This window comes from Micropterus dolomieu, linkage group LG06 (genome assembly GCF_021292245.1).
Source record: "Micropterus dolomieu isolate WLL.071019.BEF.003 ecotype Adirondacks linkage group LG06, ASM2129224v1, whole genome shotgun sequence".
NCBI classification, from domain to species: domain Eukaryota; kingdom Metazoa; phylum Chordata; class Actinopteri; order Centrarchiformes; family Centrarchidae; genus Micropterus; species Micropterus dolomieu.
This window is the reverse complement of record NC_060155.1, coordinates 24,593,952-24,606,435: the sequence shown is the minus strand read 5'-3', so window position 1 is coordinate 24,606,435 and position 12,484 is coordinate 24,593,952. Positions and strand designations below refer to the sequence as shown.

General features: G+C 39.9%; 2 protein-coding genes across 5 annotated transcripts in view; one reads left to right on the top strand and one right to left on the bottom strand.

Annotated features, from left to right (window-relative positions):
* Positions 1–5,205, bottom strand: part of si:ch73-382f3.1 (uncharacterized protein LOC100151273 homolog) — a 6,780-nt gene extending 1,575 nt beyond the window's left edge. Inside the window, exons 1-4 of one of the 4 annotated variants that reach the window (XM_046051710.1) lie at positions 4,833–5,205; positions 4,435–4,591; positions 1,502–1,698; positions 1,069–1,190 (exon numbers count right to left, since the gene is read on the bottom strand). In XM_046051710.1, coding sequence (XP_045907666.1) covers positions 1,069–1,190; positions 1,502–1,698; positions 4,435–4,591; positions 4,833–4,982 — 626 coding nt within the window. In that variant the 5' untranslated portion in view covers positions 4,983–5,205. Of the gene's footprint in view, positions 1–8; positions 1,191–1,501; positions 1,699–4,434; positions 4,592–4,832 lie in introns of those variants that run through there. The other 3 variants (XM_046051712.1, XM_046051711.1, XM_046051713.1) reach the window with 3 other exon arrangements.
* A 291-nt stretch (positions 5,206–5,496) lies between these two features.
* Positions 5,497–11,627, top strand: toe1 (target of EGR1, exonuclease). The gene is made up of 8 exons (XM_046051708.1): positions 5,497–5,873; positions 6,806–6,846; positions 6,996–7,092; positions 7,367–7,525; positions 8,410–8,523; positions 9,180–9,328; positions 9,771–9,933; positions 10,164–11,627. The coding sequence occupies exons 1-8, from the start codon at positions 5,760–5,762 to the stop codon at positions 10,905–10,907; spliced, it is 1,581 nt and encodes a 526-aa protein (XP_045907664.1). The 5' UTR covers positions 5,497–5,759; the 3' UTR covers positions 10,908–11,627.
* Positions 11,628–12,484: the final 857 nt, after the last annotated feature.

The following is a 12,484-nucleotide window of genomic DNA, read 5'->3' as shown; positions in this document are numbered from 1 at the left end:
TAAATAGGTTACATGAATTAAAAATTGATATTCTAATTTTGATGACCGCAATTGCGTGATTTGTAATAGTTATTTCAAACAGCATGGTTACAGACCACTTCCCAGACCCACTATCCCAGTTGTGTACTACTGTTTTACACATACACAAACCATCACATGATAAATATTCTGGGTGAATTTTAACAAAAAATAAAGCTTGCATAATGTACAGGAAACTTTTTACAGTGTAACATATTTGCATGCCACAGTAGCCCTCGTACTATCCGAATACTCAAGCTACCTAACCAAAGATGAGCTTAACTGCTCTACATTTGAGTATATCAAATACTACCAGGGTTTTATTGTGCGAGCTAACACCGTCACACGAACTTCTTAAAACAGCTTTAAACACAAGCAGAAAATTCTTTGTGCAAATTATTTCTACACTTTCCACACAATGCCACACTATGGTAGTCCACTTTGTCACAGACTACATCGAACGTCTCCTCACATGTTGCAGCACATACTGTAGTAGAGCATCTTCAGGCTAAGAAACACCATACACAAAGCTAGACTAACTGCAAGCCCCAGCATCTCACAACAGTGGAGCCATGTCTTATTGGTGCAGATCCCAAGCACAACCTGGTGACAATGCAAATGAGTAGACTCACAATCTCTGTCAAGCGAAGCATACATTTACATTGATGCTCAAGTCTTTCTTCATCTTCCCATCGTTACTTGAAGTCAACATCTGCAGACGTGCAACACGGCAAACTCTGCACATTCTTCCCTTGGTTAGAGTCAGTAATTCACGCAAGCTGCCACGATCAGGACAAAACACCAATCAGTTCCTCCTCATCATTGTCCCCAACACCCTCTGTGGGACTGTCACAAGTGGCCATGAGCCCCAGGCCCAGCTCTGCCAGCTCCTCACAGCTCATGTCAGTCGTCATCATGATCTTAGTCTCCAGGCGGTTACACAGAGTCCTGTAGGAGGGCAAAGGGTATCCCAGCTCCCTCAAGTACTCGTAGCCTTTTGTGCCAACTGCACAGCGTATTTTTCGGGCCTTCATGATGGTCTCTGGAGACCAGACGGCACGTCGGGAGCGTTTGGTGAGGGAGAGGGCACGAATCTGGTCCTCATACAGAAAGTTCTGGAGACCCTTCTCGATCCGGTCGAGTCGATATAGACGTTTCTTCATCTCCTCTGCCTGAGAGAGACAGAGAAGAAGACAGTTTGTTGGGGCTATTTACTGAGCATTCCCTCAGTGATTTCCTTTCTCAGTTTGTTTATCTTAAATTGCCAGCTGCCCACAGTCAACGTCAGATTATTACAGCTAACGTGAAGTTAGAACAGTAGTGTAAAAAAAAAATAAAAAAGTATTTGATTTATTAATTTTCTCTCAACATTTGACGCACTGAATTTTCTAAATAGTTCCGTTTAACATATTCACATGCAGCACATTGCCCCCTCAAAGACAAAAACAAAACACAAGAAAGGAGACACCAGCAGCCATCCTACCTCCTTCTGTAGCCTTGCAGTGTGCTGCATCTCCTGCTCCAGCTGTTTCTTGAGGAGTTGACACTGTGTGCAGGGCTGCCGGTCCTCAGAGGTCCTGTCTGCATCCTCCTCCTCCAGGCCGGCCAGAGGGGTGCGTCTGGCATATCCATGATCCCCGAAATTCAGCTCCTTCTCCACTGCAGACACAGAGCAATGTCCTACTAGCATTATATTTCCTGGCTAGAATATGGAGCATTTTACATGAACTAACAGGCATTACATGATTTGGCACAGTAAATACTGTATAATAATATTACTAGGGCTGACCCTGAATAAGAGTCGATGCTTCGATGGGCGGAGCCTAATTCGACTGTCAATCTCACAGTCGAAGCTTCACAGCGAAACAAGGATCATGCCATATTGGCGATATAGGGGTGCTCAATGGCTGACTTTACATAGAACTACCAGTTTTCTCCCAATAAGTTAATATACAGCCTATTACAATATACATTTCAATGTTTAATGCTGTAAATAAATATGTAAAAAGAATAAAACTTTCAATAAATGTTTTTGAAGTGCGTGAATAAATCCATAATTGTAACCCTAACCCTGCGTCGTCAGTGTTTCATTTGCTGTCCCAGTTTTCAGTCAGCAGCAAATATGTTTAGGTCTCGTGCTAAAAAGCAAGCGCAGGCACTAGCCCCACTAGTCATGTCTTGCTCCAGCCCACACATCAGTTGCTTCCAGCCTGCACTCTGCTCTCAAATTCTGCTGCTGGTGCCTCGGCAATACAGCGTAGCCTGAGTTGCCCACCTATCATCTCTGCAACCCTCACTTGCTACCTCTTCAACATAAAACAAAGGCTCTTTTTAAGAGCCACTCACTTACAATTGAAAGAGTTGATTCCTATAAACATTAAACGAATGAACAGCCAAATATATTATGTATATAGATATTTAACAAAAGTTCAGTCAGGAAAACTCTCTTTCTGCTAGACTACACAAGTTATCATAGATAGTAAATTAAATGTGACAGAAAATACATTTCCTGACTTTAAACCTTAAAAGACTAGGCGCATAACCGCCACGTCACTTCATGTGAACAAATTTTCTTTTACATCACCTGTTATAATCATTTACCTTTACTTTATTCACTGTCTCTCCTGAAGGAAATACATACAACTCATCAACCCTCCTTAAAAACATATACATTACAGCCATTACTAAAATTAATATAGTTTATTTGCAATGTCTTGATACATAAATGCAAAGTTTGTACACAGCAATGTGTGTTTTTCTATTTGGAAAAACATTTTTTTTTAAACGCATAGTTTATACACTGAACAAGGATTCATCATTGTAATATATGAGTCAAAACACAAATAATGAACTCCTAGTTCTGTTACAACATAACTCTGCAAACTCCTTAAAAAAAGCTGAGATCAAGGAACAAATGATCAATGTTTTTTCCTCAGGAAAACTCAGCCCTGTGTAAAGCTGTCATGAATTCTAATCTTACTTCACTCCTTTTTTCACGCGACAGCTTTCTGAGACGTGGAGCTAGACTTAAAAGAAAGAGGTCCTCCTCGTCTGCCGACTTGTTGAGAACATTCCTAAGCTGACACTCAAAGTCATCCATCTGTCCCTGCCGTTTGTGTCTCGATTGATTCCTGTGGAGCCGGGGGTGCAGGGGTAGCCCATGGAGCGCAGTATGCTGCAGGGACCTGGGATGCTGAGGTAGATGTTTGCTTCAGGGACACATCAGGAGCCAGAGATTCAGGGTCAGGCAGGGTCTCAGGAGATTCATCAGTTCCCAGAACTGGAGGGGTAGACAGGCCACTGGGAGGTACTTTGATCAGGTAAACAGTAATGTATCAGATGGGGTACCAGGTGGTGCTGACTGAGCAGGCAGAACCTGGGGACTAGAGGATCTCTTTTCTAGAGATGGGGACATATTGGAGGAAGCAGGTTTAAACACATGCAAGAGTGATGCTGCATATGTCCATTTCACATAACAAACCTAAGCTATGTTTACGCATATCGCCTACCTACACCAAGCTACCTGACTTAAAACACACCCGACGTTCCCACTTTACTGGAAATACATTTCCATGATACTGCTTTCCTCCCGATGTCTCTGTATAACCACAAACTGGTCATAATTCTGGGAATTCAGACACACAATATAAACGGTTGATATTGGCCACGCATGTATTCGTCACAGCGCACAGCGGTCAAAGTTCAACTGGGTTCGCTTAGCGCTGCATGTGCGCTTTGTTCAACGTAGCAACAAACCGCCGTGCCGCAGTGCAAGCCACTGAAAATAATGAATTTCAGAGCGCAGCGGTGTGTTTGTAAGGGCCTTTAAGCATATTAAATAGTAATCATCAATCTGCCAAACCTGTTAAAAACATTTACCTCAGGGGGAACACAGTGAAGCAATTAAATACTTCCCAAATATACAGTATTTGCTTTAATTGATTAGATTCATGCGTCTGACCACCTGACAATTCACTCTCCTTTTAGCTCTGTTTTGGTCTCCACCAATTCCTGAGAATATATCATGACCTTCCTCCTGCTAAATGCTCAGCTATGTCCATCAGCCACTGGGTAACAGACATGGATGCCTACAAAATGATGAGAGGGGCAGAGGCTCAACCCCACAGTAATTGTGACCAATGTAAAACAAATGAGTTCAGAAGTGGCTTAAAATCTTCATGGAGCTGCAGAGTTTGGTGTTAAATCTGCGGAATTTTGGCACTTTAAGCAAACCTTTCACTTTACACAGAAGCATTCAATTTAAACATACCTCTGGAAAAGGTTACACTTCTTCAGGTTACAGGAACTATGGCCAATAAACTAACTGGACCTGTCGCCAAAAAATACAATCCCCATCTACCCTACCACTTGTAATAAAATATTAAAGAATAAATGCCATTGCACATTCAGAATTACCTGGTTCAGGTTTCATGGACAGCAAGATGTATGGAGAAGTGACAGCAGGGTAAGTAGGGTCTCCACTGAACAGAGTGGGGATGGCATTGGGCTTCAGCTTCTTTCCCCCTGTTGGAGACCTCGCTATCTCCTCAAACTGGCTCTGCTCAAAATGGTCCTTGAGAAAACAAGACAGGAATACACATTTTTATTCTTCTACTGACACACCCGGTCAGAAGAAACAAGAACACGCATATAGTGAGTGCAAAGGTCAGAGGTGGCAGAAGAAAAGTAACGTTAAAGAATGATAATGATCAACAAATAAAACTCGTATGTCTGTCCTGTTCAATTAAACTTTGGGCTCAATGCATCGTCTTGTTAGGTCACAAACAAACATGCCAGTCTCTGTGTAAACTTACCTGGCAGAGTCTGGAGTGAGGAGTTGGCTCGAAGTCACGTCGACAGTTCACAACCCACTTCTTCTTACGGTCAGGGTCTTTGGGGAATCTGAACAGCTGTTTACCTATGCTGGTTGAATTGGAGCAGTTTGGAGCTGAGCAGCCACCCATTGCAACAGTCACAACAAAACAGCAAAGCTAAATTTAGCAAACGTTAAGATAGCTTGGCTGGCAAATGAAGCTCAGCTGAGCTTTGTAACCATTACTTTTATACTAACTTAACGCGGTGTAAAACTAAGAAAAAGTTACATTTGCGTTAAATGTTATGTCGTGGAAACCCGAGTGCCGTCCTGAAAGACTTTTACACCGTCTTTCATGCATACAAGTTAAAATACTTTACCAGAGAGAAAATGTTTCTGACTTTGTTGGAGCCAAAATGGCGCACTTCACCTCGATAGTTAAGTACAGTGACGTATCGTTTATATGTGTCTATCGCAAACGCCTGACTGAAATCTTTATTGAAGAGCAAAACAGTCGAAAAGAGAAGGACAATCATAATATAAAAGTACACATTTTCCGATTTAAAAAAATACAGATTCATCAATTCTGAAATATATGTGCGTACATTTAGGGGCAAACATTTTTACATTACATTTGCGCTCAGGTAATAGTCCAACTACCAAGTTACAGGACCCCCGAGAAGCACGTTGAAATGTTTACGGTGGAGGTGCTGTTAGCTGACGACTCGAGTGAGTGCTAATAACAGAACAGTTAAACTAAAAGCCAAATATATGAAGATAATATAACAAGTTAGGCATCCGCGTACAGACGCTGACAGTGAGAACTTTTGCAAGGTAGAGCTAATATCCCGCGTAGCCGTCGGTAACTGCATAAAAGGCGCGAATAGGAGTTTGCATAAGTTACTACATAAATTAAGTTGAGACAAACATGGCATCTTCACTGGTAGTTCCAGTAATTGATGTCCAGAATGATAATTTTAAAGAGCTTTGGCCTGCAATGGTGGTGGCCATTAAAACGTCTTCCTTCGTTGCAGTGGACACGGTAAGTTAAGGTGTGTGTGTGTCTGTCAGACTGCCGTACACCGGAGATACATTAACTCCTATGTACGTGGAAGTAGCCGTAGTTCCCCCCTCTTATTTAACATGTTAGCAGTGTGAGCATTGGGAGATCCGATGAGCAGGTCCAACATGTGAACAAACTGTAACGTTACATCTTTAAGGTTAACCCTAAACCAAGCTGTGCCTCTTTTAAGGATACTGTGACAAAACCACACTTTATCATTATTCAACAACTATTTTGATTGATTTATTGTTCAAGTAATTTTTTTTTTAAAGCAAAAATGACAAATGTTGCTCTGGTTTGAGCTTCTCCAATTTGAGGCATAACATTATTTAATATAACTGAATATAAAAATGTATTTTTAGATGAATTGCTGATTAAATTTCCCACCGGTTTTAGACTTTAGGACAAAACATTTGGAATATGGCCACTGTTTTTTGTACAGTCTGTGTTTTCTAACCAGGGCACTTTGTATGAGTTTGTAGTTTATATAGACACTTTTACCTGCGCATGCACATCCCTTATTGTTCACTGATGATAGTGGTAATAACAACTATATTATTATTATCATTGTTGCTGTTGCAGCATGTATTTGTTATTAGCATAAGGTTAATATTATTTTCCCTTCTTTCTTTCCCCCCAACCTTCCATATTCATTACTCCACACACTGATTTGTTAAATCTCACACATAGTAACACTGACGCATACAAAACTCATCCCTCCCTTCACCAATATCTTAATTAAGCAGGTCTAACCTCCACCTTTCAGACTCTTCACATCCATCACTGTAACTGCACTGTCTGTCTTACTGTCTGTATGCTTGTCTGTTTCAAATACCTTCCCTCTTTGTTTTGTCACATCATGATTTTACAGATTAAAAAGAAAATTAATAAGTGGTCCATGTATTTTTTAGGAGCTGAGTGGTCTTGGAAACAGGAAATCCTTGCTGGCTGAGTGAGTAAAAACATAAGTGGTCCTCTGAAACAGTCGTGCAAGAAGCCATGCATGTAGAATATGGTTTTGAGTCAGTGCCATGCCATCTCTTACTGCATGTCAGTGTTTCTTTCTGTAAGTTGTCCTTTACTCTCACTGTCATGTTTCAGATCTATAGAGGACAGATATAAAGCCATATGCCATGCTGCTCGATCTCGTTCCATCCTCTCCCTGGGAATTGCCTGTTACAAGAAACTGGACTACAAGGTACAATAAGATGATGCAAAAAAACTTGTGCACATACTTTTGGCCATATACTGTAAATGAAATGAATGACGATTATATATTTCTGATGAGCTTGACATACACTGGAAGGAGAATGACAATTCTCACACATACTTACATGATTTGTGAGTATCTGATCTGTCTCTCACATCTTCATTACATTTAATGTGCAACTGCAGACTTCTTTAACAGGTCATGTGTTATGACTGTGAAGTTTATCCTCTGCCTCTTCCTTCTTTTATCCCACCCCACCCAGGCTGCAGACACATACCTGGTCCAGGTGTATAACCTCACCCTGCTATGTTCAGAGGAGTACATCATAGAGCCTCAGTCAGTCCAGTTCCTGGTACAGCATGGATTTGACTTTAACAAGCAGTACGCCCATGGAATCCCTTACTACAAGGGCAATAATAAGGTGATGATACATGCTGTGGTTTCTAAACCTTGTCCTGAAATTGAACACAGCCGCTGTGCACTAACTTGAAATGACAATCGCAATATTTAAAAGCTTCTTCTTCTTAATGGTGAATTGTAACCGGTTAGATCATTATCGCCAACGCTTGGCCGCGATTGTCACCTGCCAAAAAATCTGCAGGCTTGATCACTTGACTTCAAATCAATTTTATTAAGAATAAATAAAAATGAACATACTTTTACAATCGCAACTGCTACAGCTTCCCCGACTGCCATTTTTACAAGTTAGGTTGGTGGTCCCTCCCCTTACACTACATAGCCAAGATGGTGACCGTGGAGGGAGAGAAGTGTCCAGCGTTACACAATTAACTTCATTATTATTATTTTGGAAACAGGAAATCCTTGATTTTGTAGCATGATTTTAAAATTATTATTATAATTACTTATAAGATTATTCAGTGATCACATCCTTAACAGTTAATGACAGTAATGACTTAATAACTTAATTGAGCTTCCTCTGGAGCCACAAAATACTGTCTTCTATAAGGATATATGGAATATGGACTCCGCTATGTTTACATTCTTAGAATAAATTATTTCTAAAATGGTGCTTTTTCATTAAGCTTGTCTTTATTGTGAGTGCTCTTTTTTGTTTATTGATATGGTATAATGCAGATTAATTAGCATTGGCATTTCTCTGCTTCATGCATCCCAAGATGCACACATTATGACAGACACATCCTGTATATAGACCAGACACAAGTAGACAGACCTACAAGAATGTTATGTTACCAGACCCAATATAACAGAACACTGCAAAAGATACTTGACCTTTCTCAGATGTTGATTTCTAGCTGTCTTTTCTCTCTCTTCCTTCTTTGTCAGGGAGGATCAGATGACCGTGGCGTCCATATCCGTGCCTTATTCATTGAACTGCTGCGTGCCAGGAAACCCCTGGTGCTCCACAATGGACTCATCGACATGGCCTTCCTTTATCAGGTACCACCAAGTTATTATGTTTGCTGTTCAATTTCATTCTTTTACTGTTTGCCTTTAAAATAAAGAAAATAATAATTATTTAATAATAATAATAATTTTTTTCCATTTAGATAAATAATAAATAGGCTTACATTGTCTTACCAGGTCTTTGCTGGTAATAGAAGTGCAATGATTAGTCGATTAGTCAGTCACTATTAAAATTAATCAACTATTTTGATCGATTTTTTTGTTCAGGTCATTTTTTTTAAGTGACAAATGTTCTTTAGTTCCAGCTTCTCCAATTTGAGGATTTGCAGATTACATGTTTTTAATACAACTGAAACTGAATATCTTTGGGAGTTGGACTGTGGATCAGAAACATGTGATGGTTTTGGAGAAAATGTTATGGACATTTTCTTTATATTTTCTTACATTTTATAGATGAAACAATTTAAAAAATGTTTTTATTAGATGAATAACTGTATTATTAATTGTAGTTGCATCCCTAGATGGTATCTAGTTATTTACCTGTGGTTATCTAGCTCTGTTGAAAAATGCACACTATCTCAAAAGTCATCAACAAAAATCATGATTGACATTGACTTTACTGTAACGCCCTTCTCACAGTATGCTGCTGACTGTTTTTTAATGCAGTGGATTTTGTCTTTCTCTACCAGAGTTTTTATGCTCATCTGCCCGAGCGCTTGGCCACCTTCACGGCCGACCTGTCTGAGATGTTTCCTGCTGGCATCTATGATACCAAATATGTCACTGAATTTGAGCTCCGGCTCACTGCCTCCTATCTGGAGTATGCCTATAAGAAATGGTGAGTATTGGTTTATAGTGCAGAGTTCAAATGAGTGGTATGAAGTAGACCCAACAAGCCTACATAGAGTAGATCAGCAAATATTGATGCTGTAATCCTCTTTTATTAAAACAAATTGAACTTTTTCATTTATTTGCTTGTTTATGTCCCCTTGTCAAAAGGACAATAACTGGTTGGAAAGTGTCCTTAACCTCAGCTATAAAATTAGTAATTAAGAAAAACACATACATCCACAGTGTTTTGAATTTAATTGTTTGTATGTCAATCATAATGTACAATATCTCACAATGTAAGAAAAATGGTGAATGTGGCTGAAGTGAAGAGCAGAGCAGAATGTTTCTATTATTTTCTATATCAGAACACCTCAGCATGCATTATTGTACTTGTGTTCTTTTGTGTAAAAATAACGTCATAATCCTTTTCCATTTCCTCCTCTTTCCAGTAAGCTGGATAACAGTCGCAGTGTGACGTCTGGAGGGGCTGGACTCAATGTTCATGTCGAGTTCTGTCAGTATGCAGGTCACATGTCCAGCTATGTGGACTACAGAGCGTGTCCAGCTGTGGCGTCTCCCGAGGGACAGACTGACATCTGCGAACGCTTCTCTGTGAGTTTCAACGTTTGTTTGTTTTTTTACCTAAAAGAATCTCTGTTTTACTAAAATTCTCAAGTTGAAGTAAAATTAAACAAGTGAAGTACTAATAAGAAATAATCTTTCAGTGCCTAAAGTAAAGGTTTAGTGTTTCTGTATCTATTCGAACAGACAAGCCAAATAGATTATTTGTGTGTAAATATTTTTATTAACCCCTCCTTTCTGTTTTTATGTGTGTCGGACAGGCATTTGGCTGGTGTCCGAATGGTAACCAGTGTTCATTATCTCATGACACTGACCTGATCATTCTCCAGGACGAGAAAGTCACGGGGGACAAGAGAAAAAAGAGGAAGAGACAGAGAAACAAGAAGAGAAGTGGGGGTGAGGGCTCTTCCATCTTTGATGGTGCCCCTGAAAACAAAATACCCCACATGGAGGTGGATCCCGAAGAAACACCAGATGAACAAGGAGGGGCTGAGCCATGCTTAGAAAGTGGACCTGTAATGGACAGTGACAGAAACACCAAACAGAATGAAGGAGATAACATGGTGTGTGAAGACAATACAGACTTCAAAAACTCCGCAACAACTACCACAACTGATGATGACGAAAATACAAAAACCAAAACAGACGATGTTGTAGAAAGCAGAACAGAAGACAGAGGGAGAGGAATAATTGGTGAACACCCGTCTAAGGCTGACGATCAGAAGAAGAAAGCTGACACAGGAACACATCGGGCGGGGTTTGATGCCTTCATGACGGGATACATCTTTGCCTACTCATATGCCTCCATCAAGAGGGACAAAATGGAAGCTGTAGAGGAGAAGGAGCACAAGGAGGAGGAGGAGCAGTCGTGGCTTCCTATGTGTCTCAATAAGGTCTACCTCAGTGGCAAGGCAGCTCCTCTCAACGTGGTTAAAAGCACTTTCTCCAAATCGTCCAAGGCCCATGTGCAGAAGATGGAGATTGTGTGGGAAGGGAGAAAGTAGTGTGAATACTTTCACATAGCATTGCAAATACACTGTATACATGTGCAGGTTCACAATATTTTTGTTTTTTAGCTATGCCAGCAGTGTGGCTCTACAGATGGCAATGTCAGTCCACCACTTTGATCTAGACTGAATTATTTCAACAACTACTTGATGGTTGCTGTGAAATTTTACAGACATTCATTGTCCCCAGAGGATTAATCCTACTGACTTCAGTTATCCAGACTTTTCCTCTACTACCGCCAATGGTTTATAAAAAAAATATCTTGAAATTTTGGTTAGAAAGCCATTTGAAAAACTTTGGTGAGCCCTTTAATTTTACTCAAGAACATCAGGTGCACAGTTTTAGGTATTAATTCAACACTTCTAAAAAAACATTCCCATCAGCCTCAGCTGTACTTTATCTTTAGTGCTTATTAGCAGATATTAGCATGCTAACACGTTGGTCATAATGGTTAGTTTAAGTTCTTGACAAAAACGTTAAGTCTGACAGTGTCAATTTAGGGAGATAAAATGTCCCCCATATTTGTTATTTTTTAGCAGTCTTCAGGGAATTTGACCTTCTAATCAAACTGAGGGGGTGGCATTCAGACTGTCAGTTGTAAAACCAGCAATAAATTGCAATGCAGAGGCACCTTTTGATTTAGCTAGCAAGTATTTCTAAGGTTTCCTGTTTCTCAAGTTTCCTGTGGAAAATAAACCAATGCTCTTTGACAAGGATTCTTTTGTCTTTATTTCATCTTTGGGTTTATCTGGAGGCGATCAAACTGTCCAGAACTAGAATCATATACAACCAGTACTATGATTGAATAACAGAACATATAATGTGAATGGGCAGCCCAAGGTAGTTGCTAATAATGCCGTTGAATTGCTCTCTGTGTGAGTGGCTGTAAGTAGCCTATAGGTCACACAAAAAAAATATACAGTAGTTCCCACTCACTAAAGGGGCTTACACACCTGTAGTGCTGTTCATTTAGTCTGGACCAAGTGAAAAAAACTTGTGTTGCATTTTAGTTCTGGTCCGGTTCATGTTCATATTGCTGTTTTACAAATGAAGGAGTAACGTTTTATTTATATATATATATATATATATACACACACACACACACACACACACACACACACACAGTGGGTACGGAAAGTATTTAGACCCCTTTAAATTTTTCACTCTTTGTTTCATTGCAGCCATTTTCCAAAAATCAAAAAAGTTCATTTTATTTCTCAGTAATGTACACTCAGCACCCCATCTTGACAGAAAAAAAAACAGAAATGTAGAAATTTTTGCAAATTTATTAAAAAAGAAAAACTGAAATATCACATGGTCATAAGTATTCAGACCCTTTGCTCAGTATTTAGTAGAAGCACCCTTTTGATCTAATACAGCCATGAGTCGTTTTGGGAAAGATGCAACAAGTTTTTCACATCTGGATTTGGGTATCCTCTGCCATTCCTCCTTGCAGATCCTCTCCAGTTCTGTCAGGTTGGATGGTAAACGTTGGTGGACAGCCATTTTCAGGTCTCTCCAGAGATGCTCAATTGGGTTTAAGTCAGGGCTCTGGCTGGGCCATTCAAGAACA